The 27,864-nt window shown below is 56.1% G+C and overlaps 1 protein-coding gene across 1 annotated transcript; it reads right to left on the reverse strand.

The window, feature by feature from the left end:
• Positions 1–14,446: 14,446 nt before the first annotated feature.
• SHKBP1 (SH3KBP1 binding protein 1) lies at positions 14,447–27,601 on the reverse strand. The gene is made up of 18 exons (XM_038767122.1): positions 27,522–27,601; positions 25,490–25,543; positions 24,374–24,419; positions 24,044–24,117; positions 23,819–23,877; positions 22,860–22,940; positions 22,349–22,510; positions 22,009–22,099; positions 21,208–21,398; positions 20,818–20,933; positions 20,621–20,708; positions 19,650–19,766; positions 17,593–17,763; positions 15,952–16,107; positions 15,741–15,837; positions 15,419–15,597; positions 15,059–15,194; positions 14,447–14,921 (listed from the first exon to the last, which is right to left on the reverse strand). The coding sequence occupies exons 1-18, from the start codon at positions 27,599–27,601 to the stop codon at positions 14,654–14,656; spliced, it is 2,166 nt and encodes a 721-aa protein (XP_038623050.1). The 3' UTR covers positions 14,447–14,653.
• Between the last annotated feature and the right edge of the window lie 263 nt (positions 27,602–27,864).

Genomic DNA, 27,864 nt, shown 5'->3' on the forward strand with positions numbered 1-27,864 from the left:
TGAGTGCCCTTTGACCCCTGGCCCGAGAGGGGGAGGAAGGAGGGCGCAGTGGAGGAGGAGGGGGGTTCTGCCCCCACTTCCCGCCTCTCCCCCCCGCCTCCCCCCCGCAGCGCTGTCTCGTGCCCAAGCGGATGTCAGAGTTTCCAGGGAGCGGCGGCCTCGGCCAAGGGCGGGGCGGCGGGGAGGGGGCCCGGCCGGGCCTCCTCAGCCCCCCGGGATGGGAGGGGGGCGTCCGGCGGCCTAGAGGCCTTCACCGCCGGGCCGGCCTCCTCCTGTCCTCCAGGGAGAACGAGGGGTGGCCCGAGATTCCCCAGGCCGCCGCCGTTTGCCTCTGGCCTCCGACCCCTCTCATCTTCAACCGCCCAACCCGGGCGAGGTTGGAGAGGAAAGGGGAGGATGGTGGGGAAGGGGCCGCCGCCCCCCCTCCCTCCGCCCCTGTCCCCGCATCCGTCCCCTCCGCCCGGGCCCCCGCGGTATCCGGAGGCCGGTGCCAGGCCGGGGGGCTTGCCGGGGTTGCCTGGCCGGGCCTGGCCCGGGACAATGGCCGAAGCGTAGGAGGGGGCGGGCGGCGGAGCGTGGGAACCCGACAGCTCAGACAGGCTTATCAGGCGGGCGGAGGGCCTCAGCCGACGGTCACGGCCCCCTCCCCGTCCCCCTCCCCTCTTACCCGGGGCCTGGCGGTTCCTGGTGGCTGGGTCCGGTCCCCGTTGAGAGGGGTGCTTGTCGCGGCCCCCACGGACCCGCTGCCCCTCTGGCTGCTGAGCGAGACGCTCTGCCCTCCGCTCCCCGGGCCCGCGGGGGCGACGCTGCCACAGCGCCGGGACCTGCTGCAGCCTGCCGATGGAGGAAGGGGGTGCCCGGCTCAGCCCGATGCCCACCGACCCCTGCCAAACTACGTAGCCCAGACCCCCCGACTCAGGGAAACATCCAGAGACACACAGGCCTCTGGCCCAGAGTCATGCACCAAGATACACACACACACACTCATAGAGACACGCAGATTCGCTCAGCGATACCCGCTCCCTCTCGGATGATCTTATAATAAGAATAATAATAATGGTATTTGTTTTACTATGTGCCAGGCACTGCACTAAACGCTGGGGTGGCTACAAGCAAATCGGTTTGGACCCAATCCCTGTCCCACACAGGGCTCCCGTTCTCATTTTACAGACAGGGTAACTGAGGTCCGGAGAAGTAAAGTGCCTTGCCCAAGGTCACCCGGCAGACAAGTGGTGGAGCCGGATGGAGAACCCATGACCTTCTAACTTCCAGGCCCGGGCTCTATCCGCTACACCATGGACGAAGAGACACGGACAGAGAGGACGCCAGACAGAGGCAGGTTCAGAGACACACAAGAGACCACAGAGATGCCCGCTCAGCATGGGACATCCTTAACGGACGGAGATACCTGGACAGAGAGATTCCGGCAGGTACAGAGACCCGCAGGCCAGCATAGAGATAAACCGACATGGAGACCCACCACAGAGACGCACATATCATCAATCGTATTTATTGAGCGCTTACTGTGTGCAGAGCACTGTACTAAGCGCTTAAAATTAGATCCCGTGCCTGGAAGTCAGAAGAATCTGGGTTCTAATTCCACCCCCATCGCTTATCTGCTGCACTTAATAATAATGATGATGGCATTTGTTAAGTGCTTACTATGTGCAAAGCACTGTTCTAAGCACTGGGGGGATACAAGGCGATCAGGTTGTCCCGCGTGGGGCTCACAGTCATCACCCCCATTTTACAGATGAGGGAACTGAGGCTCTGAGAAGTTAAGTGACTTGCCTAAGGTCACACAGCAGACGCGTTGGCGGAGCCGGGATTCGAACCGGTGACCTCTGACTCCAAAGCCCAGGCTCTTTCCACTGAGCCACGCTGCTTCTCTGTTGTTCACACAGACACCCCCTCATGAACAGAGATGCACTGACAGACGTGTGCGCGGGTCAGACACCTCCCCGCCTCCCCGTTCTATACACGCACTCCCGCACTACCAGGGTCACCCCTGGGGGGATAGAGACATAGGATCTGGGTCGAGGAAAGGGTTAACCCCACCGGGAGGACGGAGCCTCCGCCCGCTCCTCCCCGCTCCTTCTCTCCCTTCCCCTCCTCCCTCTTCTTCTCCTCCCCCTCCTCCCCCAACCTGGGAACAGGCCCCTTCGCCCGGGAGACCACGACGCCCCCCCCACCCAAGGCCGATCACGCACTGTGGGGGAGGGGACCCGGAGACCCAAGCCCTCCGGGGGAGTCTAGTACACAGTCTGGACACACAAACACTGAGTCACAGCCCCCCGGCCAGGGGTCACCACTCACGTCAGGGGCTGCCAGCGCAGGGACAGCGCTCTCCGGGGGGCGGCCGTCAGGGGGTTCCCTAGGGGGCTCCGGCAGGGGGGTCCTCTTAGTCCCGACCGGCAGGCGCAAGACGGGGGGCCTCGACACAGCCCCCCTGGACCACACTTTGGGGGGCAGAGAGCTGCACGGAGACGGGAGGGGACGCTGCTGGTGGGGATGCCCCGAGGCTCAGAGATACCCCGACCTCCCATCAATCAATCAATCAATCAATCGTATTTATTGAGCGCTTACTGTGTGCTGAGCGCTGTACTAAGCGCTTGGGAAGTACAAGTTGGCAACATGTAGAGCTTTTAGACTGTGAGCCCACTGTTGGGTAGGGACTGTCTCTATATGTTGCCAATTTGTACTTCCCAAGCGCTTAGTACAGTGCTCTGCACATAGTAAGCGCTCAATAAATACGATTGATGATGATGATGATATAGAGACAGTCCCTCCCCAACAGTGGGCTTACAGTCTAAAAGTCTCACAGTCCCATCTCCTCGGGAGGCAGGCTGAGCTCCGGGAGAAGCCCCCCCCCCCCGCCCTATATTGGGGCCGGAAGGGCTCCGCCTGGTGGTCGAAGCGGGCACAGCTGGCCAGATGTTCGCGCCTCCCTCCCACGTCCCGGATTCCTGTTCCCCGCGGCTGGGTAGGTTCACTCATTCAATCGTATTTATTATAACGATAGCATTTATTAAGCGCTTACTAGGTGCAAAGCACTGTTCTAAGCGCTGGGGAGGTTACAAGGTGATCACGTTGTCCCACAGGGGGCTCTCAGTCTTAATCTTTTAATCTTTTAGACTGTAAGCGCTCAATAAATACGATTGATGATGATGATGTGAGCCCACTGTTGGGTAGGGACTGTCTCCATATGTTGCCAACTTGTACTTCCCAAGCGCTTAGTACAGTGCTCTTTACACGGTAAGCGCTCAATAAATACAACTGATTGATTGATTAATCCCCACTTTACAGATGAAGTAACTGAGGCACAGAGAAGTTAAGTGACTTGCCCAAAGTCGCACAGCTGACAATTGGCAGAGCCGGGATTTGAACCCACGACCTCGGACTCCAAAGCCCGTGCTCTTTCCACTGAGCCGTGCGCAGAGCACTGGACTGAGCGCTTGGGAAGTCATAATAATAATAATGAGCGCTTGGGAAGTAATAATAATAATGGCATTTATTAAGCGCTTACTATGTGCAAAGCACTGTTCTAAGCGCTGGGGAGGTTACAACGTGATCATGTTGTCCCACGGGGGGCTCACAGCCTTAATCCCCATTTTACAGATGAGGGAACTGAGGCACAGAGAAGTGAAGTGACCTGCCCAAAGTCACCCAGCTGACAATTGGCGGAGGAGGGATTTGAACCCATGACCTCTGACTCCAAAGCCCGGGCTCTTTCCACTGAGCCACGAAGTACAAACCGGCAGCATATAGGGACGGTCCCAGGGGTGACTACAGCTCACCCCGAGAGGAAGGAGCGTGACCCCTCACCCCCGCCCCCGTCTCCACCGCTCCTCCGGCCCCCCTGTCCTTCCCTCCCGCCTCCCCACGCACCTTTGATGCATTTCGCTGCCTGGAGAGCACGCGCACGACAACAGCGCTCCGCGCAAAGGCTGGGGCTGCAATTAGACGTAGAGCAAGAGGGTGGGAATTGGGCTTGGTGGGGGCCGTGAGGGGCCGGGGTCGCAAGAGGCCGAGGAAGAGACCGTCTCTATACGTTGCTGATTTGTACTTCTCAAGCGCTTAGTACAGGGCTCTTTATTGAGTAAGTTCTCAATAAACACGATTGAATGAATGAATGAATGAAGAGGAGCTGGGGGTGGGGACTGACTGGAGTTGGGGGGAGAGGAAAGCAAGACAATAGGCTAAGCCTGTAGTCCTCGGTCCTTTTTCTCAACATCCTGGGCCGCTCCCCTGATCCCTGTCCTAATCCCCCTGGGAGCCAGGATCACGGGAATCTTCAAGGGATTTCCTCTCCCGCTCCTCCCCTTCAGGGGCCCCAGACGTCCTTCCCTCCCCTCCAATAAGGGGTCGCGGGGTCATGGGGTCGCGGGGGGTGGGAAGCTGGACGGGGTCGGCTCCTGGGTTCCTCTTCTCCCCGTCCAGGATGGGGAGACGCCCGGTTTCCACTGGTGACAGCGGGAGGGCGAAGGTGGGGGGCGGGGGGGACAAGTACTGCACGCCTGGGGGAAGAAGGGGGTCCAGTACGTCCCCAGCCCCCCTCTCAGGGCAGGCTCAAAGCTCCCCAGACCGGACCGATCTGTCTCCGAGCGTGGGGAACCGAGGGGGTGATGCGGATGGAAGAGCTCCTACGGCCTTCTCTCCCACCATCCCGCAGCCAGGGAGGAGGAGAGAGACTGGGAGAGGTGAAATCCCCTGAAACGCCTCCTTCTCCTCCCCCTATTTCGACTCTTTCCCGCTCCTCCTTCCTGCTCCAGTTCGAGTTACTGAACGGATTCGCACAGGCGGGCCGGGGGTGGGGTCCTTTGTACCGCCTGCTCTGGGGCCTCCTTGAGCCCTCCTCCCCACGCCCCCCCCACCCAAAGACGCAGGAGCCGCGGGAGGGGGCGTGGGGCGAGGCGGGCTGCAAGTCCTGCCACACACCCAGAGTAGGTTTTCCTTGGGTGTTGGGGGGCGGGGAAAGAGGGGAGCTTCTGTAGAATGGCTGAGGGCCCACTGTTGGGTAGGGACTGTCTCTATATGTTGCCAACTAGTACTTCCCAAGCGCTTAGTACAGTGCTCTGCACACAGTAAGCGCTCAATAAATACGATTGATTGATTGACTGACTGAGGGAGGGGTTCCCGGATCGGAGGCCCGGGGTGCGAATCCTCCACTCCGCTGCCAAAGGAATGGTCCAGCCTGGTGCCACCTGGTACGTGACACCGCCTCGCCCGCCGCCAGGCCCCCGCCACGCTCCATGTGGGATTCCCATTAGTGGAATTTACGGGGAGGGGGGGAAGGGGAAAGGATTGGAAGCGGGGGGAGGAGGGGAATGAGGTCAGACCGCTCACCCCGGCCGGAGAGCTCCTTCCAGGGGGGTGGGGGAGGAGGGCTGGGGGTCGGGGGTCCTGGGGCAGAGGCGAGAGGAGGAGGTGAGCGGAGAGGGGCAGAGCGGGAGGTGGGGAGGGGGATCGGCGGACTTACCCCGCCCCGCCTCGCCGCTGGCCCCCGGGCTTGATGCCCGGTTGGCCTCGGGGTCGGGTGGTCGTCGTGGTACCCGGGCCCTGCGAGGCCCGGATGAGGAGCAGCGCCCAGCCGAGGAGCAGGAGGAGGACGAGGAGGCGGCGGGAGCCGGGGCCGGGAGACCGCATCTTGTCCGGGCCCGTGTCCCCATCCCCCAATCCCGCTCCAGCCCCCCTCTCCCCTTACCTCCTCCTCCCCCGCCCTCTCCCCTCCCCTCGGCCTCCGACCCCACCAACTTTCTCCGGCGCCGGGCTGCAACTTCCCACCAATGGGATAGCGGCACCGGCGTTGGGGGGGGCGCGGGCCCACCGATGGGGACGCTCCGGGGGAGGGGCCCGCAGGACAGGTGCCGGGGGGTTGGGGGGAGACAGGGGAGCCGGCCGCGGGTGGGACTCAGAGAGACCCCCCCCACCCCCACCCCTTATTCATTTGGCCTCCACTCCAGACCACGGGGGAGGGAGCTAGCAACCGGGTCTCCATGGTTGCTTGCTGGGGGAGGGCGCCTGCCTGAGTGGAAAAGAAGGGGTTCAAACACGGTCAGGGGGTTTATTCAAACAAGTGCCAAGAGCACGAGACGCCCCCACCCTCGACGTCCAGGTGCAGATTCAGCCTGGGTGGAGGTGAGGGGAGTAAAATCCTCAACCCCCTCCAGGACCTGCCGGGGCAGGGGGCCGGGACAACGCCAGCCGGACACTTGGAGGATGTTTGTTGGTCCGGTAGCGGGTGAAGCAGGGTGCTCGGGACACCCCCAGTCCGACAAAGACACCCCCCCAGCGCTGGCCACAGGCCTGGAACCCGCTTCCTAGCTGGGCTAACAGCCCCCCCCCCCATACACATACACAATGTGGGGGGGGGGGCACCGGATCCAAGTGTGGGGAGAAGGGGATGAGCTTTTTGGACGGTGCCCCCCGAGAAGAAGGAAGGTCCCGGGCAGGGCCCCTGCCCCGTCCCAACTCTTCAAGCGCTAAGTATAGTGCTCTGCACCCAGTAAGCGCTCAGTGAGTACGACTGAATGAATGAAAGCGGACCTCTGGCGCCCTTTCTCAAGGACTTATAATTACAATACTAATGGTCTTCGTTAAGCGCTTCCTGGGTGCTAAGCGCTGGGGTGGATCCACGGTGATCATCAGGTTGTCCCACGTGGGGCTCCCAGTCGTCATCCCCATTTTCCAGCTGAGGTAACCGAGGCCCAGAGAAGTCAAGCGACTGGCCCGAAGTCCCACAGCTGACGAGCGGCGGGGCGGGATTAGAACCCACGCCCTCTGACTCCCAAGCCCAGGGTCTCTCCACTAAAACACGCTGCTTTTTTATCCCTCTTGTGGATCCCGCCGTTTTCCACCTGCCGGCGGGCCCCGTCGCTCTCCCCCTGCTCTGCCCGGCCCTCAGAGGGTGGTGTAGACGTAGACGACGACGATGACGATGAGGTTGAGGGCGGTGCCCACGATGGCGAGCAGGGCCAGTAGGCGCTCCTCCCGCTCCTCGCGGCGCTCCCCCCGCCCCGGCTCCATCCGCACCTCCGGCGCCACCTGCTGGGGACGAGGGGGAAAACCTCGGGTCGACGTGGGGCCCCCCCGGACCCCCCGAATCCCCCCAGCCTCCTTTCCCTCCTCTCCCAGCCGCCTCCAGAACCAGACCCACGCTCACACACATTCACACATAATAATAATAATAACGATGGTATTTCCAATTGTTAGCTCTGTGACTCTGGGCACGTCACTTAATAATAATAAGGTTGGCATTTGTTAAGCGCTTACTATGTGCACAGCACTGTTCTAAGCGCTTGGGGGGATACAAAGTGATCAGGTTGCAGTCTTAATCCCCATTTTACAGATGAGGTGACTGAGGCTCAGAGAAGTTAAGTGACTTGCCCAAGGTCACACAGCAGACATGTGGCGGAGCAGGGATTCGAACCCATGACCTGGGGACAAGGGGGAAAACCTCGGGTCGACGTGGGGGCCCACCTCGCTCCTGGGGGGCCCGCCCGGACCCCCCGAATCCCCCCAGTCTCCTTTCCCTCCTCTCCCAGCCGCCTCCAGAACCAGACCCACGCTCACACACATTCACCCATAATAATAATAACGATGGTATTTCCAATTGTTAGCTCTGTGACTCTGGGCACGTCACTTAATAATAATAAGGTTGGCATTTGTTAAGCGCTTACTATGTGCAGAGCACTGTTCTAAGCGCTTGGGGGGATACTAAGTGATCAGGTTGCAGTCTTAATCCCCATTTTACAGGTGAGGTGACTGAGGCTCAGAGAAGTTCAGTGACTTGCCCAAGGTCACACAGCAGACACGTGGCGGAGCAGGGATTCGAACCCATGACCTGGGGACGAGGGGGAAAACCACGGGTCGACGTGGGGGCCCACCTCGCTCCTGGGGGGCCCGCCCGGACCCCCCGAATCCCCCCAGTCTCCTTTCCCTCCTCTCCCAGCCGCCTCCAGAACCAGACCCACGCTCACACACATTCACCCATAATAATAATAACGATGGTATTTCCAATTGTTAGCTCTGTGACTCTGGGCACGTCACTTAATAATAATAAGGTTGGCATTTGTTAAGCGCTTACTATGTGCAGAGCACTGTTCTAAGCGCTTGGGGGATACAAAGTGATCAGGTTGTCCCACGTCGGGCTCACAGTCTTAATCCCCATTTTACAGATGAGGTAACTGAGGCTCAGAGAAGTTAAGTGACTTGCCCAAGGTCACACAGCAGACATGTGGCGGAGCAGGGATTCGAACCCATGACCTGGGGACAAGGGGGAAAACCTCGGGTCGACGTGGGGGCCCACCTCGCTCCTGGGGGGCCCGCCCGGACCCCCCGAATCCACCCAGCCTCCTTTCCCTCCTCTCCCAGCCGCCTCCAGAACCAGACACACGCTCACACACATTCACACATAATAATAATAATAACGATGGTATTTCCAATTGTTAGCTCTGTGACTCTGGGCACGTCACTTAATAATAATAATGTTGGCATTTGTTAAGCGCTTACTATGTGCAGAGCACTGTTCTAAGCACTTGGGGGGATACAGAGTGATCAGGTTGTCCCACGTGGGGCTCACACTCTTAATCCCCATTTTACAGATGAGGTAACTGAGGCTCAGAGAAGTTAAGTGACTTGCCCAAGGTCACACAGCAGACACGTGGAGGAGGAGGGATTCGAACCCATGACCTGGGGACGAGGGGGAAAACCTCCGGTCGACGTCGGGGCCCACCTCGCTCCTGGGGGGCCCGCCCAGACCCCCCGAATCCACCCAGCCTCCTTTCTCTCCTCCCCCAGCCGCCTCCAGAACCAGACACACGCTCACACACATTCACACATAATAATAATAACAACGATGGTATTTCCAATTGTTAGCTCTGTGACTTTGGGCAAGTCAATAATAATAGTGTTGGCATTTGTTAAGCGCTTACTATGTGCAGAGCACTGTTCTAAGCGCTTGGGGGGATACAGAGTGATCAGGTTGTCCCACGTGGGGCTCACGGTCTTAATCCCCATTTTACAGATGAGGTAACTGACTCAGAGAAGTTAAGTGACTTGCCCAAGGTCACACAGCAGACACGTGGCGGAGCAGGGATTCGAACCCATGACCTGGGGACGAGGGGGAAAACCTCGGGTCGACGTCGGGGCCCAACTCGCTCCTGGGGGGCCCGCCCGGACCCCCCGAATCCACCCAGCCTCCTTTCTCTCCTCTCCCAGCCGCCTCCAGAACCAGACCCACGCTCACACTCATTCACACATAATAATAATAACGATGGTATTTCCAATTGTTAGCTCTGTGACTTTGGGCATGTCACTTAATAATAATAAGGTTGGCATTTGTTAAGCGCTTACTATGTGCACAGCACTGTTCTAAGCGCTTAGGGGGATACAAAGTGATCAGGTTGCAGTCTTAATCCCCATTTTACAGATGAGGTAACTGAGGCTCAGAGAAGTTAAGTGACTTGCCCAAGGTCACACAGCAGACATGTGGCGGAGCAGGGATTCGAACCCATGACCTGGGGACGAGGGGGAAAACCTCGGGTCGACGTGGGGGCCCACCTCGCTCCTGGGGGGCCCGCCCGGACCCCCCGAATCCACCCAGCCTCCTTTCTCTCCTCCCCCAGCCGCCTCCAGAACCAGACACACGCTCACACACATTCACACATAATAATAATAATAACGATGGTATTTCCAATTGTTAGCTCTGTGACTTTGGGCACGTCACTTAATAATAATAAGGTTGGCATTTGTTAAGCGCTTACTATGTGCACAGCACTGTTCTAAGCGCTTAGGGGGATACAAAGTGATCAGGTTGTCCCACGTGGGGCTCACGGTCTTAATCCCCATTTTACAGATGAGGTAACTGAGGCTCAGAGAAGTTAAGTGACTTGCCCAAGGTCACACAGCAGACATGTGGTGGAGCCGGGATTCGAACCCATGACCTCTGACTCCAAAGCCCGGGCTCTTTCCACTGAGCCACGCTGCTGCTCTGTGCCTCACTTACTCATCGGTAAAATGGGGATTAATACCGTGAGCCCCCCGTGGGACGAGCTGATCACCTTGTAACCTCCCCAGTGCTTAGAACAGTGCTTTGCACATAGTAAACCCTTAAGAAATGCCCTTATTATTATTATTATTATTGTTAAGCACTTACTAAGTGCAAAGCAATGTTCTAAGCGCTGGGGGGAATACAAGGTGATCAGATTGTCAATCAATCAGTCAATCAATCAATCGTATTTATTGAGCACTTACTGTGTGCAGAGCACTGGACTAAGCGCTTGGAAAGTACAAGTTGGCAACGTATAGAGACAGTCCCTACCCAACAGTGGGCTCACAGTCTAAAAGGGGGAGACAGAGAACAAAACCAAACATATTAACAAAATAAAATAAATAGAATAGATATGTACAAGTAAAATAAATAGATAAATAGAGTAATAAGTATGTACAAACATATATACTTAACTTCTCTGTGCCTCAGTTACTCTTCTGTAAAATGGGGATTAATACTGTGAGCCCCCCGTGGGACAAGCTGATCACCTTGTAACCTCCCCAGTGCTTAGAACAGTACTTTGCACATAGTAAGCACTTAATAAATGCCCTTATTATTACTATTATTGTTAAGCGCTTACTATGTGCGAAGCACTGTTCTAAGTGCTGGGGGGAATACAAGGTGATCAGGTTGTCCCACGTGGGATTCACAGTCTTCATCCCCATTTTACAGATGAGGGAACTGAGGCTCAGAGAAGTTAAGTGACTTGCCCAAGGTCACACAGCAGACATGTGGCGGAGCTGGGATTCGAACCCATGACCTCTGAATCCAAAACCCGGGCTCTTTCCACTGAGCCACGCTGCTGTTTTGTTGTCTGTCTCCCCCTTCTAGACTGTGAGCCCATTGTTGGGAAGGGACTGTCTCCATAGGTTGCCGATTTGTACTTCCCAAGCGCTTACTACAGTGCTCTGCACACAGTAAGCGCTCAACTCTCCCCCTTCTAGACTGTGAGCCCGTTGTTGGGGAGGGACCGTCTCTATATGTTGCCAACTTGTACTTCCCAAGCGCTTGGTATAGTGCTCTGCACACCATAAGCGCTCAATAAATACGATTGAAAGAATAAATAAATGAATAAATACGATTGAATGAATTAACAGAAGCAGACGGAACCCCATTCAAACATGCACCAACGTCCACACTCTACCCAAACATACGCATTCATTCAATCGTATTTATTGAGCACATACTCTGTGCAAAGTACTGTACTAAGCGCTTGGGAGAGTGAAATATAACAAACACATTCCCTGCCCACACACATTCATTTATTCATTCAATCGTGTTTATTGAGCACTTACTGTGTGCAGAGCACTGGACTACGCATTTGGGAAGTACAAGTTGGCAACATGTAGAGACAGTCCCTACCCAACAACGGGCTTACAGTCTAGAAGGGGGAACATACATACATACATACACACATACATGGTCACACATGCACAGACACCTGTATGTTGGGGTCCTACATCTCTCTCCTGAGGGGCTGTGGGAGGGGTTGGGGAGAAGACCCGAGGTGTGGTGGGTCATGGAGGGAGGAGAGGTCGTAAGCACTGCGCTCTTTATCAGGTTCCGAAGCCTGCACCCATGAGTCGCAACGGCTCAGGACCCCGGCCCTTCCAGCCCCGCAGCCCCGGGACCCCTGCGGGAATGAGGAGACCCCGTTAAATGTGCTCCAACTCCCCCATCCAGGCAACTCTTCACTGTTCCCAGACTTCCCAGACTGAGGCCTTCCCAGACTGAGCCCCTTCCTTCCTCTCCCCCTCGTCCCCCTCTCCATCCCCCCATCTTACCTCCTTCCCTTCCCCACAGCACCTGTATATATGTTTGTACATATTTATTACTCTATTTTACTTGCACATATCTATTCTATTTATTTTATTTTGTTAGTACGTTTGGTTTTGTTCTCTGTCTCCCCCTTTTAGACTGTGAGCCCACTGGTGGGTAGGGATTGTCTCTATATGTTGCCAACTTGTACTTCCCAAGCGCTTAGTACAGTGCTCTGCACACAGTAAGCGCTCAATAAATACGATTGATTGATTGATTGATTGTTTGACTCTGTCCTGGATAAGTGTGTGTGTGTGTGTGCATCTATGTATGCCACCAAACGTATTTGCTGCACATGCATGTCTCCATGTCAGCTGGGACATGTGTTTTACAATACTGAGTCACTGGGGGTGTCCTGTGCATTAGTGTGTGCATGTCAGCTGGGTATCATTCTTTAGCGGAAAGTTGTATGTGTCTGGGCTGTATGTCAGTGTATGTATGTACCTGTTGTGTGTCTATCAGTGTGTGTGTCAATGAATTTGCCTGGGTTGTATGTGTAATGGAGTGTGTATATACCTGGGATGCGGGTTTAATCGATGTGTGTGCCAGGGTAGCGTAACAGTGTGTGGGTGTGGGGTGGCTGTGTCTGGGCTATGATTGTATCCACATGTCAGTCAATCAATCAATCGTATTTATTGAGCGCTTACTCTGTGCAGAGCACTGTACTAAGCGCTTGGGAAGTACAAGTTGGCAACATATAGACACAGTCCCTACCCAACAGTGGGCTCACAGTCTAAAAGACTGTGTGTGTCTAAAAGACACATGTGTGCCTCTCTGGGCTGTGTATGTGCTCAGGTTGAGTGTATCCGTGTGTGGGGGCATAAGTGTGTGTGTCTGCGTGTGCACACCTGGGCGCCGTGTTGGTTTCTGGACTATGTGTGTGTAGCCAGCTGTGCGCTCGTACGCCGAGGCTGCGCATCAGTGTTTGTGCATCACTGCCTGTGCATATGCCTGAATGCGTGTCAGTGTGGGTACCTGCCTGGGCTGCGTGTTATAGGTGGGTGTGTGTGTGTGCATAGATCATCATCATCATCAATCGTATTTATTGAGCGCTTACTGTGTGCAGAGCACTGGACTAAGCGCTTGGGGAGTACAAATTGGCAACATCTAGAGACAGTCCCTACCCAACAGTGGGCTCACAGGCTAAAAGATATGTGTGTGTCTGGGCTTGTGTGTCCGTCCGTCGGCCCCCGGCCCCTTCCCCCGGTACCTGTGGTCTTGGGGTCCCGTCTCAGCTCCGGGCCCGGGGATTCCGGCCGCCCCCCAAGGCCGGCCTGTCATGCCGCCGTCTCCTGGGCCCGGTGGGCGGGCTGGGCCCGGGTCTTCATGGCTCCTCTCCCGGTTCCTCCGCCCCCGGGGGAGGGGGATTCCTTGTCGGCCCGCCCCTTCTCACGCATCAGGCCCAGCCGGTTGCTAGGCAACCCCCTCCGCACCGCAGCCGGTCCCGTTGAGGGGCGGGGAAAGTGGGCCGGGGACTGGGTCAACCTCATCCTCATCAAGCGTATTTATTGAGCGCTTACTATGTGCAGAGCACTGGACTGAGCGCTTGGGAAGTACAAATTGGCAACATATAGAGACAGTCCCTACCCAACGGTGGGCTCACAGTCTAAAAGACTAAAACCTCGGTGGTGGGTGGTCCCTCCGGGATGCAGCTTTGACCCCGAAGCCTGATATTGCCAGCCTTGCCCACCCCAGGCAAATAGGGATGGTTTCATCTGGTTCTCGGCCATAATGATGATGATAATAATTGTGGTATTTGTGAAGCGCTTGCTATGTGCCAGGCACTGTACTAAGCGCTGGGGTGGATACAAGGTAGTCGGTTTGGACACAGTCCCTGTCCCACCTGGGGTTCACAGTCTTCATCTTACCCCCATCTTACCTCCTTCCCTTCCCCACAGCACCTGTATATATGTTTGTACATATTTATTACTCTATTTTACGTGTACATATCTATTCTATTTATTTTATTTTGTTAGTATGTTTGGTTTTGTTCTCCGTCTTCCCCCTTTAGACTGTGAGCCCACTGTTGGGTAGGGACTGTATATGTTGCCAACTTGTACTTCCCAAGCGCTTAGTACAGTGCTCTGCACACAGTAAGTGCTCAATAAATACAATTGATTGATTGATTGATTGATTCATCCCCATTATGTCAACTTGTACTTCCCAAGTGCTTAGTACAGTGCTCAGCGCACAGTAAGCGCTCAATAAATACAATTGACATTGATTTTACAGATGAGGGAATGGAGGCCCAGAGAAGTGAAGTGACTCACCCAAGGTCACACATCAGACAAGTGGCAGAGTTGGGATTAGAAACCAGGTTCCTCTGACTGCCGGTCCCGGGCTCCACCCATTAGGCCACACAGTAGCAAGTCAGCTTGGCAGACCCTTGGGAGGGGGACACGGGGGAGTCGGAAAAGTATTCTGCCCCTTGGAGACTGGTTTGAAGGATGGGGAGAAGGGGCAGGGCCCAGCCCCCTGCCCCCCACTCCGGAAGGCCTGCCAACTTTCCTCCTTTGCCCCGAGCCAGTCCCAGTCCACCCCTTTTCCTGGCCCCTCACTGTGCCAGCTCCTGCCACACAGAGAATGCCAAATATTTTTATTGACTGGCTTTGGCTTCTGGAATGGTGGGTCCTGTAACAGTAACTGCTCCATGAAGGGATGAGGGATTCCCGGTCCTGAATCCAGGGAAGGATGGGGGGACATGACGACCCACTCCCCCTGCAGCGAGGTGGCCGGGGGAGCGGCCGAAGGCACCGCGAGGGGGGTAAAGGGAGGAGGCAGGGGTCAGAATGAAGTCTCATTGAGCTGAGGCTTCGGCGGGCAGAGGGGAGCCCTGAAGGCTGGGGAGGGCTTGGGGGCAGGTGTCGGGGGACGGCGGGGGTCTGGGGGCTCAGCTCCCCGGGCCAGCTCGTGGCACCGTTCCACGAAGCTGCCTCCCCGCCGCCGGCGCTCAGGAGGCGGGGTGGGGGCCGGGGGGTCCCGGCTCGGGGGGAGTAGAGCTGGGCCTCCGCGACGGCCCCCGCAGGATACGTCGCTGCCCTGAGACTGGATGCTGGAGCAGGAGGACAGACGGGAAAGAGGGGAGACAGGCGGTGGTCAGGGAGCAGAATCGGAACCCAGCACAGTCTCGGCTCTGCCCCACGGCTCCCGGCGCAACTCAGCCCTTCCTGTCCCCCCCCTCCACTGTACCTGCAGAGGGAGGCGCGGGGGGACGGGCTGGGCGAGAGGCTCCAGGCGGGGAGGGGGCTGGGGGCCGGGCTGCGGCTCAACGCCAAGTCACACTGCTCCAGCTGCCTCAGCAGCTCCTCCTCAGTCAGGCCCTCGGCTGCAGGATGGAGGCAGAGGGCAGGGGGTCAAGGGTGACAGACCCAGGGGCGCGGGCGGAAGCGTGGTGACAGGCCAGGGGACCGAGCCTGAGCTACGGACGGAGGGAGGGGATGATACAAAGTGGGTAGACAGCGGGTGGGTCCGGGACCAAGTGACAGGGGATGGGGCCAAGACCAAGTGGCAGGGTGGGGCCGGGCCGATACGCAGGGTCCATCCAGGTACCTGGCTGGCGTCCGAGGGTCTCCATGGCGGTGGTGAGGTCCCACATGGCCAGGCTGCCGTTGGCCTGGCCTGTGAGCAGGTAGCGGCGCGGCCGGGAGCCCAGGCGGCTGGAGCCCTCACACTCGTGCACGGTGAAGGCCGTGGTTGGGGAGTCGTCCACAGAGCTCACGGCGCAGATCCTGAGCCACAGAGGAGGCGGGGGATGAGCCGGGGCCCAGAGGCCATGGATATGTGGTGGGGGAGGGGGGCAGAGGCAAGGGTCTGGGATATGGGGTGGGGAACCTTGGCTCTGAAAGGTGGGAGATGCGGGGGGTGGTCTCACCGCTGGCCAGTGGAGGAAAGCCGGACGAAGAGCTGGCTGGCGTTGGGCACCACTTTCTGCACAAACACCTGCTGATCATCCCGCTCCCCGTAGGGCCCTGCCGGGGACAACGCCACCCCCCTCAACAACAAACACACTCAAAAGCTTGTCAGAGCCCACGGGCCTCTCGGCGCCAGCCCCCCAGCCCCGGGGTTGGGGGCGGTCCCGATACCGATGTCATTGCCGGCGCTGCAACCTCCGAGCCCGTCAGCCGCCTCCAATGCCAAGATCTTGAAGGAGGCGAGCGGCGTGGATCCAGGCTGCGTGGAGATCATGCCCCGGAACCGCGTCACCGACCACGTCCGCACATGGTTATTATCAGCGCACACTGTGGGGGGGTGGGAAGAGAGGCTGATGGAGGGGGAGCCCCCACCGGCCCCCCCACCCACCAGCCCCAGCCCCAACACCCTGACCCCCGGGGAGAAAGATTGCAGGGGGAGCCTGATGCCTCATTAGTATAGTGGTGAGTACTCCCACCGGTCATGAGGAAGACTGGGGTTCAAGTCCCCAGTGGGGAGTGAGATAAGTTTTTGGAATGAGCATAGCCTGATGGATTGAGCAAGGGCCTGTGAGAAGAACCTGGGTTCTAATCCTGGCTCTGCCACTTGACTTGGGAAAGTCAATTCACTTCTCTACGCTTCAGTTACCTTATCTGTAAAGTGGGATTAAGAGTGTGAGTCCCGTGTGGGTCAGGGACTGTATCCAATCAATCAATCAATCAATCAATCGTATTTATTGAGCGCTTACTGTGTGCAGAGCACTGTACTAAGCGCTTGGGAAGTACAAGTTGGCAACATATAGAGACAGTCCCTACTCAACAGTGGGCTCACAGTCTAAAAGGGGGAGACAGAGAACAAAACCAAACATACTAACAAAATAAAATAAATAGAATAGATATGTACAAGTAAAATAGAGTAATAAATATGTACAAACATATACATATATACAGGTGCTGTGGGGAAGGGAAGGAGGTAAGACGGGGGGATGGAGAGGGGGACGAGGGGGAAAGGAAGGAAGGGGCTCAGTCTGGGAAGGCGTCCTGGAGGAGGTGAGCTCTCAGTAGGGCCTTGAAGGGAGGAAGAGAGCTAGCTTGGCGGACGGGCAATCTGATTAGTTTGTATCTATCCCAGTGCTTAGAGCAGTGCTTGACACATAGGAAGTGCTTAACAAATACTATTATTATTATCAATAATAACGGAAAGAGCATGAGTCTGGGAGCTGGGGGATCTGGATGTACCTGTTGTGTGACCTTGGGCACATCCCTTAACTTCTTTCTACCTCAGTTTCCTCTTCTGCAACAAGGGGATGCAAAACCTGTTCGCCTTCCCCATTAGACGGTAAGCCCCATGTGGGACGGGGACTGTGTCTGGCCTGGTTACCATGCATCTACCCCACACTAGGTAAAGTGCTTGGAGCATAGTAAACGCTTAACCCAAACCACAATTATTATTTTTAATTACTGGAGTGGGGAAGAGCTGGAGAAGCAGCGGTGGCCTAGTGGATAAAGCATTGGCTTGTGAGTCAGAAGGACCTGTGTTCTAATTCCAGCTCCACTACTAGTCTGCTGGGTGGCTTTGGGGAAATCACTTCACTTCTCTAGCCTTACTTCCCGCATCTGTAAAATGGGGATTAAGACTGTGAGTCCCATGTGGGACAGGGACTGTGTCCAACCCAATTATCTTGTATCTAGTCCAGCTCTTAGTACAGTGCCTGGCACACAGTAAGCGCTTAAAAAATACCACAACTACTATTAGTGAGGCTGTGGATGAGGGGGCAGCCAGGAGGGATGGGAGTTGGGGAGGGGCATCTATACCAGATATCAGGTGTTTCTCGCTAAGCATGATCTTGGTGACAGGGCTGCGGTGGACGGTGAATGTCTGGAAGAGCTGGGGCCCGGAGCCGACGGTCTCTGGGTGTTGCACGATGACTCGCACGCCTCCCGAGCTGGTCCCGTACGCAATCTCAATCCAGTTCCCACTGTCACCTGGGGGCGGGGGAGAAGCCAACCCGGGTCACATCAGCCGGCCTGGTCATCTTGAGCCTAGAGGTGTCACCCCTCCCTCCCAGGTGACCCTCAAATCTCCCTCTCTCACCCTGTCCCCTCACCCGGCCTCCAATCTCACAGCTCCCCTGGCCTCCAAAACCCCTCCACCTGCGTGTCCGCCTGGCTCCTCACACTCAATGTGTCTACAAAACAGGACTCGTCTTCCCCACCACCGCAAACTCACTCCTCCCCTTAACATTCCCATCTTGGGTAACTCCCCCCATCCGCCCTGTTCCCAAAGCTTGCAACCTCAGGGACTTCCTCAACCTCGCTCCTCTAATGCCAAACAACTCACTGGACCTAGATCTCGTCTTTCTCAACGCCGATCTTTCACCCACATCCTCCCTCTTCATATCTCACAATTCCTCTCCTCCACTTCAAAGCCTTATTGAGATACATCTCCTCCAAAAGGCCTTCCCTGACTAAGCCCTCATTTCCTTTTCTCTCACTCCCTTCTGTGTCACCCTGATTTGCTCCCTTTATTCATTCCCCCCACAGCACTTAGGGACATATCTGTAATTTATTTATTTATATTAATTCCTGTTCCCCCATAAGCTTGTTGCAGGCAGGGGATGTGTTTACCAACTCTGTTAATTGTACTTTCCCTAAATGAATGGTACATACAGTACTCTGCACAGAGCTAGCACTCAAATACAATTGATTGATTGACTGACCCCTCTCTGCCTTTCACCTCTCATATCCAGTACACTGCCAAATCACTTCCTCTCCACCCACACCGCTACTGACCCAGCCCCTGGTCATGTTGCAGTTGCATCAGTCTCTACGCCGGCCTCCCTGCCTCCAGTCTCTCCCTCTTCCAATCTATGCTCTACTCTGTCCATGCTGCCGCACCAAACGTCTTCTTGGAAAATCACCCGGCCCCCATCTCTCCTCTCCTTCAAACACCCCGATGGCTTCTCACCCTGGGCTTTAGTTCCTTGGCTCCTCTCAAGGTGACCTAGCCACACCTCGCCCTTGCCGCTCCCACAACTCCCTCCTTTCCCACATCAGACAGTTCATAGCCCTTCCCATCTTCAGTTCCTTCCTAAAATCCCACTTCCCCATCCAATTAGCTCCAGCCCACCATCCAGAGAAAGTCGTACAAATCCACCAGCAATTACTGGCATTTTTGTGCTTATTTATACTTAACCTGAGCATCCCTCTCAAGGAGATCTGGTTCTAATCCCACCACTTGCCTGGCAAGTCACTTTGTGCCTCAGTCAGTCAATTGTATTTATTGAGCACTTACTGGGTGCACAGCACTGTACTAAGCACTTGGGAGAGTACAATATATAACAGACACATTCCCTGTCCGCAATTGGCTTTTAATCAATCAGTAAAGTGGGGATGAGAAACTTGTTCTCCCTCACGCTGTGAACCCTGTGTGGGACAAGGACTGTGTCTGATCTGATTATCTTGTCCCTGACCCAGCGCTTCAAACAGTGCTTGGCACAAAGTAAGCGCTTAACAAATACCACAATTATCATTACTACTTTCGTATGTACACAATCAATTGTGCAGTCAATTACTCGGAACGCTGTACTTGCAAATGTCTTTTTATCTGTCTCCCGCATTAGAAAGTGGGCTCTTTGTGAGCAGGAAGCACGTCACTTCTCCATTTTGTACTTTCTCAACATTTAGCTCAGTTCATCGTACCTACTGGGTGCTCAATAAATACTATTACTACTGCTCCAGCTCCTGTTTTACAATTATAATGCTCATCAGCCTATGAGGCAAGACTTTCTTCCAGCTGGCAGGGCTCATAGGAGCTGGAGTTTCAGCAGCCTGTCCCCATGCCCGCCCCGGGCCCAGCCCTCCCCGCTCACTGGTCTTGGGGGTGAGGTAGACACTGAGGGCCGTGATGCCATCTTCACCCGGATCACGGTACAGTTCTGTCACCAGCAGGTCATTGTCCTTCATCCGCAGTGGAAACTTCTGCACATCTGCCGGGGGACAGGGTGTCACGGGTTTTGCGGCGGCCCGTCCCCCATTGGTTCTGCCCCCCCGCCAGGCCCGACCCTGGGGCGACGAACATAGGGGTGAGGGGAGACAGTCCCTGCCCTTGGGGGGCCACCTATCAGCCGGGGAGACAGGACATGTGTGTGGGTGCACATGTGCGCATGCACACACACAACACACACACACACACATAAAGCAGCAAGGCCCAGTGGATAGAACATGGCCTTGGGAGTCAGAGGTCTTGGGTTCTAATCCCAGCTCCATCACTTGTCTGCTGTGTGAGTTTGGGCACCTAATAATAACGATAATAAACATCATTATCATTGTGGTATTGGTTAAGTATTTACTATGTGCCAGGCACTGTACTGAGCGCTGGGCTGGAGATAAACAAATCAGGTTGGACACAGTCCCTGTCCCACATGGGGCCCACAGTCTTAATTCCCACTTTACAGACGAGCAAACTGAGGCACAGAGAAGCCAAGTGACGACCCAAGTTTACACAGCAGAAATGTGGTGGAGTCGGAATTAAAACCCAGGTCCTTCTCAGTCCTAGCCCTAAGCTCTATCCACGTTGCCTCGCTCCTTCTCTTAAATCACTTAAGTTCTCTGTGCTTCAATAACCTCTTCTGTAAAATAAAGATTAAGACTGTAAATCCCATGTAGGACAGGGCCTGTGTCCAACCTGATGATCTTGAATCTACCCCACCGTTTAGTACGGTGCCTGGCACATAGTAAGTGCTTAACACATACCATAAAAAAAAACAACAGGTGGGAAGGGGAAGGAGGAGAAGGGAGATGTGGGGAGGGGGAAGCCCCTTCTGTCCCCAGCCCCGCTCACCCACGTAGTAGATGGCCCCGTTGTCGCAACCGAGGAGCAGGAAGGAGCCGGCGGCGTCATAGCTGGTGATGGGCTGGACGTCCTGCACCTGATGGGCAGGGGCTCAGACCCGGAATCCGTCCTCCTCCCGGGCTGGGCCACGCTCCCGGGGATACATCCCTCCGGTCCTCCAGACCCCACCCTGCCGCCCTTCCCACCTGCCAGTGCTTGGTAACGGCGTTCCAGACGCCGATGCAGCCCATGTGGCTGGTGGCGATGAGCTGGTTCCCCACGAAGAACAGGGCCTCCACCGGGACCCCCAGCTGGAACACACCTGGCGGGGCAGGGTGGGGGAGGAAAGGTGAGGCATGAGCTGGCTTAGCTCGAAGGGGGGCTTGGGCCAGAGTCAAAGTCAGCGTGAGAAGGAAGAGGTGAGAAGGAAGGAAGTGGGGGAGGAGGAAGGAAGCGGGGGAGGAGGAAGGAAGTGGTGGGGGGAGGGGAGAGGAGGAGAGAAGAAGGAGGGGAGAAGGGAGGAAGTAGGGAGGAGTCTGGCACTAGACCCCCCCCACCGAGATGGAGGGCGGGGGTCGGGTCTTGCCGCCCCTCACCGATCTCACTGCCACTGCCGTTGGCCTGAAGAGCCCAAAGCAGGATCTCATTTCCAGCCGCGGCTGCCACCATCTTGTCATGGTCGCCCAGCGCACCCCCTGGCACCCGGGCCGTCAGTGCCAGTCGTTCAATCGGCCAGTCCAGCCGCGGGCTGGAGAATACCAGCTGCCAGCCCGATGTCTCTTTCAGCCTGGGAGCAGGGGGGCACAGGCACAACTCGGGCAGTAAATGCTCAATACATACAATTGAATGAATGAATGAATTCTGGCCCACCATCTTGCCTCTCCCCACCTCCTGCTTGAATTACAACTCCCAAAAGCCCCTGGGATATGACCCTCACAGATGGTGGGGTGTGGGGGAGGACAGACTGCTCCAGAGACTCCTAGGAGTTTTGTTTTGTTTTGTTTTTCAGTGCTTACTATGTGCCTGGAACTGTACATAGAGCCGGGGTAGATACAAGGTTGGCCACAGTCCACGTCCCACATGGAGCTCCCAGTCTTTAATTCCCATTGTACAGGTGGGATAACTGAGGCAGAGAGGAGTGAATTGACTTGCTCGAGGTCACACGGTGGACAAGTGGTGGAGCTGGGATGAGAACCCAGTTCCTTGTGACTCCTGGCCCCAGGCTCTATGCACTAGGCCACACTACTTCCCATGGTGGGAGGGGAGCTGTAGGTCCCCTCCCTGCCCTGCTGTCTTTTTCCTTGTGCCCTTCCTCCTTTTTCCCTGCCAAACCCCATCTCATGAGGCTCCCTCACCCCCTCCCACTTCCTCCTTGGGGCTCCCCTCGCCCCACACACCTGTAGCAGACGAGGAACTGGGTGTAGGCCACAGCGATCCAGTTGTGATGTCCGCATACCAGCCGCACCATGCCCGGCTCGCCCGGTCCACCTGGGGCAGGTCAGGGATCGGAGGGTTTGGGGGGGGCACGGGGGCCTGACAATGCCAATCTCTTCTGGCAGAGGGTACGATAGGGGTTGGGAGTTCCACAGGAACTGGGACTGCTGGTTCTGCTACCGATCTGGGGGCCGGGGACGGGAGTGGGAGGGCGGGGAAGGGGGAAAGGGGACCCAAGACATGGAGGGGGATGAGAAAAGCTCCCCACAAGAGCCATCTCCCTCCTTGCTGCTCCTGCCTCACCTGCCGGGAACCCTGGCGCCTTGTCCTCCAGCAGGCGGCCCAGCAGCCCGGCATTGCCCAGGTTCGGGGGCATCGTGTTGCTTCGCCGCACCGGGGCTGGTCGCCCACCTGCTAGCTGGGGCCCTGCCACACTGTGCCGGTTCCGCCGTTTCGCTGGGAACACTGCAGAAGGGGGATGGGGGCACAGTAAGAGGTGGGGGGTCCTTACCCAGCCCTATCCCCAAGCATCACAAAGGGGAAAATCTCCCACCCCCGGCTCAGTGGCAGGACCATGACTCCCGTCGGCCCTTAGAGAGGGACCCCCTCCCACGGCTGGGCTAGAGTAGGGGGATGTGGGGAAAATGACTGACCCGATACCTTACGGGAGTTTGAGTTCTCAATGCTCCCTTGGGTGGGACTACCCCCGGGGAATGGAGCAGGATTCTTTCTTCCTCTATCTCTCCTCCCTCCAATTCTCTGCCCCCATCTCCTGGTCCTGGAGTTGGGGGGAGATGCCCTTGCGTTGCCCTACCTGGGGCAGGCAGGTACCCGCTGAAGAGCACATTCCCGCAGGGCGAACGGTCCAGTTCCTCTCGTAGCTGCAGCCGGCGCACTGGTGGGGGGGTGGGGGGAGAGGTGAGACGGGGAGGGGGGCTACTGTGGACCAAGGGGCTGCTTCCAGTGCCACAGGGGGTCTGGTCCAGGGTTGTGAGTGGGGAGGGAGAGAGGGGAGAGAGAGGGGAGAAAGAGAGTGGAGAGAGAGAGAGAGAGAGGAAAGAAGAGAGAAGAGAGGGAGAGGGGGAGTGTGTGTGTGTGTGTGTGTGTGTGTGTGTGTGTGTGTGTTTTGAGCAGGTCAGGGCCCAGAGCTGGAGCAGATCTGGGTACAATAATAATGCAATAATACAATAATAGTAATAATAATAATAACGATGGCACTTATTAAGCGCTTACGATGTGCAAAGCACTGTACTAAGCACTGGGGAGGTTACAAGGCGATCAGGTTGTCCCATGGGGGGCTCACAGTCTTAATCCCCATTTTACAGATGCGGTAACTAAGGCCCAGAGAAGTGAGGTGACTTGCCCAATCCAATTTGTACTTCCCAAGCGCTTAGTACAGTGTTCTGCACACAGTAAGCGCTCAATAAATACGACTGAATGAATGAATAATGCCAATGGTATCTGTCAAGTGCTTACTATGTGCCAGGCACCGTACTAATTGCCGGGGTGGATACAAACAAATCGAGTTGGACACAGTCCCTGTCCCATGTGGGGCTCCCAGTCTCAATCCCCATTTTACAGATGAGGGAACTGAGGCCCAGAGTAGTGAAATGACTCGCCCAAGGTCACACAGCAGACAAGTGGCGGATCCGGAATTAGAACCCATCGACCTTCTGCCTCCCAGGCCTGCCTATGCTCCACATTCTACTCCATGCCACTCTTCCTGGTGGGGTTTGGAGGGGTGGGGACCTAGGGGGGAACGGGGGCTCTCACCGAGTGGTGTGATTCCGTAGAACTGGGCCTCGTGCAACAGCAAGGAGCTCTTGACCCCCCTGGGGCACATAGATGGGTCAGAGGAGGAGCCCAGTGACCATCGGTCCCCCACCCCACCTCCCTCCATCAATCCGATCCACTCCCTGACCACCCCCAACCACTAAGGATGATGGATTGGAGGGTCCTGCTGGGGGGACCCCGGCCGCCACGCCCCGGCCCACCCACCTGGGGTCCAGCTCCTTGGTGCGGAGGAAGTTGAGGATGGGGGCGAACACGGTAGGGTCTCTGTCGATGAAGATCTGGGGGTTGGAGGTGGGGAGGGGAAAGCCAGGAGAGTCGAGACTCACAGTTCAATCATCATCATCATCATCAATCGTATTTATTGAGCGCTTACTATGTGCAGAGCACTGTACTAAGCGCTTGGGAAGTACAAATCGGCAACATATAGAGACAGTTCAATCTGTCCCTCTTCCCATTGCAATCCATCCTGACGCTCCGGCCCGTTCCCCTCTTTCCCTCCCTTTCTCCCTCCCCCACCTCTCCCTCTGAACTTACAGCTCCGGTCTCATCCTTCAGTGTGGAGATACGGCCGCTCAGGAGGCTGAGAGGGAAGTGGGAATAATAATGATGGCATCTATTAAGCACTTACTATGTGCAAAGCACTGTTCTAAGTGCTGGGGAGGAAGCAGCGTGGCTCAGTGGAAAGAGCCCGGGCTTTGGAGTCAGAGGTCATGGGTTCAAATCCCGGCTCCGCCACTTGTCAGCTGTGTGACTTTGGGCAAGTCACTTCACCTCTCTGGGCCTCAGTTCCCTCATCTGTAAAATGGGGATGAAGACTGTGAGCCCCCCGTGGGACAACCTGTTCACCTTGTAACTTCCCCAGTGCTTAGAACAGTGCTTTGCACATAGTAAGCGCTTTATAAATGCCATCATTATTATTATTATTATCAGGTTGTCCCACGGGGGGCTTACAGTCATAATCTCCATTTTACAGATGAGGTAACTGAAGCACAGAGAAGTGAAGTGACTTGCCCAAAGTCACGCAGCTGACAATTGGTGGAGCCAGGATTTGAACCCATGACCCCAGACTCCAAAGCCCATGCTCTTTCCACTGAGCCATGCTGCTTCTCTAATGGGAATGGGAAGCAGGGTGTGTCACTGGTGGTTCCATCCCTCCCCCTAACCCCCAGCCTCATCCCTGCAAATCCTCCACCCTCACCCAGCCTGCATAGGGGTTCCCGAGGTCATCGAAGCAGCATAGCCTAGTGGATAGAGCCTGGGAGTCCGCATAATAATAATAATAATAATGATGGGTCAGAATAATAATAATAATGATGGTATTTGTTAAGCGGTTACTATGTACAAAGCACTGTTCTAAGCACTGGAGGAGCTGGGTTCTAATTCTGACTCTGCCACTTCTCTGCTGTGGGACCTTGGATAAATCACTTCACTTCTTTGGGCCTCAGTTCCCTCATCCGTAAAATAGGGATTAAGACTGAGCCCCATGTGGGACATGCGCTGTGTCCAACCCAATTTGCCCGTATCCACTCTAGCGCTCAGTACAGTGCCTAGCACAGAGTAAGCACTTAACAAATGCCACAATTATTACTCTCACTGGAGAGGAGGTGGTCACCCCCCTTCGGCCTAGGCGGGTCCCAGGGTCCCACTCACCTGGAGAAGAAGGAGTCGGGGATCCACGTGAGGGTCTGGCGGGAGGTGCTGAACCTGGGGAAGGGGAAAGTGAGAGGGGTTGGGTAGGGGAAGGGGGTGGGAGACAGCCAGCAGCCTGGCTCCTTGAGGGAATGCCCAGGTCGTGGTAATAGTATTCATTAAGCGCTCACTGCGTGCAGGGCACTGTAATAATAATAATAATAATGGCATTTATTAAGTGCTATGTGCAAAGCACTGTTCTAAGCGCCGGGAAAGTTACAAGGTGATCAGGCTGTCCCACGGGGAGCTCACAGTCTTAATCCTCATTTTACAGATGAGGTCACTGAGGCGCAGAGAAGTGAAGTGACTTGCCCAAAGTCACGCAGCTGAGAAGTGGCAGAGTCTGGATTTGAACCCATGACCTCTGACCCCAAAGCCCAGGCTCTTTCCACTGAGCCACGCTGCTTCTCTGCGCTAGGACAGATTGCCCAGGGTGAGTCGATCTCCTGACTCCCATTTGACAGGGTGTCCAGCCCCTTGCCCGCAGACCGGTGACCAGCTAAACCATCCAGGTGGCGTGGGATGGGGGGAACCGAACAGCCTGCCAACTTGTACTTCCCAAGCGCTTAGTGCAGTGCTCTGCACACAGTGAGCGCTCAACAAATACGACTGATTGATTGATTGATTGGAGCCCTGGGTTGCCCATCTTGGCGCTTCAACTCCCTGACCGTGAGGTCCTCGGCACCGACTGCCCAAACCTTGGACATCTGCTCGCCGTGGTTTCCCTGGCCCAACGAGCCCCTCTCGGTGTCCGGCTGGGCATCTGTCACAAGGTGAGGCCTGGCCGCAGGAGCCCCGGGAGTCGGGAATGTCGGGGAGCCCAGTCTAACCCCCGACTCCAACCGGGGCGGGACTATTTATTCTTATTATTATTATTTATTGAGCGCCAACAGTGTGCACAGCGCTGGGCTAAGCCCTCGGGAGAGGACGATAGGCCCAAAGAACGGACACAATCCCCGCCCGCAGCAAGCGGCGGGCGGCTCCGTGTCCGTGCGGCCTAGTGGGTAGAGCCCGGGCCTCGGAGCCTGGGGGGGGGGGCCCTGGGTTCTAATCCCGACTCTGCTGGGCCACCTTGGGCGAGTCGCTTCACTTCTCTGGGCCTCGGTTCCCTCATCTGGAAAATGGGGATGGAGACCGTGAGTCCCACACGGGACGGGGACCGTGTCTGCCCTGATTTGCTTGGATCCATTCCGGGCGCTTAGTACAACGTCCGGCACGTATGTATATATCTATATCTATATAGATATAGATATATAGATAGATATAGATATATAGATATAATCTTATATTAATAATAATAATAATAATTTTAGACTGTGAGCCCACTGTTGGGTAGGGACTGTCTCTATATGTTGCCAATTTCTACTTCCCAAGCGCTTAGTACAGTGCTCTGCACACAGTAAGCGCTCAATAAATATGATTGATGATGATCTTATATATAATCTTATATATATCTTACACACATATATATACACACATATATGATATATACATACATATGATACATACCTTATATACATATATATACATACATATATATACATATACATATATAATATATATACATATACATATTATGGACTGTGAGCCCGTCTTCTAGACTGTGAGCCTGTTGTTGGGCAGGGACCGTCCCTATATGTTGCCAACCTGTACTTCCCAAGCGCTCAGTACAGTGCTCTGCACACAGTACGAGCTCAATAAACGCAACTGCCTGACTGACTTCGTCCGGGAGTCTAGCCCCCATCCCACCTGCTGCAATGTCAGCCCGTTTCCTCCCAAGGCTCCTGGGACGTCTAGACTGCGACTCGCCGGGCGGGTTTTGGGGTGGGGTGGGGGACGGAGCCCGTGTCCTCCGGGGTCCGGGGCAGAGGGGGTGGTGGGGGGTGGGAGGGGGGAGAGGCAGGACCCTCCCCATCCCGGGGTCCCCCCGGAAGGGGCGGGATAACGGCCGGGGGGCGCATCCCGGGGCTTGAGGTCCTCGGCCTCCACTCGCCTTTTTCCGCCCACGTTTAGATGGATCACCTCCCCCGGAGGCCCCCGGGCCCGGGGCCCCTCGGCCGCCACCGTCGCCATGACCAGCAACAGACTCGCCCCCTCTCGCTTCCTGGACCGGCCCTCCCGGCCTCCCATTGGTCCCCGCTCGCCGGAGCCTTCCTGTGATTGGACAACGCAACTCCTTGTTACACCCCCAAAGGCACCCCTCCGCCTTCTTAAAGGGCCAGCGGCGGCTTCCCTGGGGGTAAGAGATAATAACGATGGAATTTGTTAAGCGCTTGCTATGTGCGAAGCACTCTTCTAAGCACTCGGGGGGGAGGATACAAGGTGATCAGTTTATC

This window comes from Tachyglossus aculeatus, chromosome 26 (genome assembly GCF_015852505.1).
Source record: "Tachyglossus aculeatus isolate mTacAcu1 chromosome 26, mTacAcu1.pri, whole genome shotgun sequence".
Classification (NCBI taxonomy): Eukaryota; Metazoa; Chordata; class Mammalia; order Monotremata; family Tachyglossidae; genus Tachyglossus; species Tachyglossus aculeatus.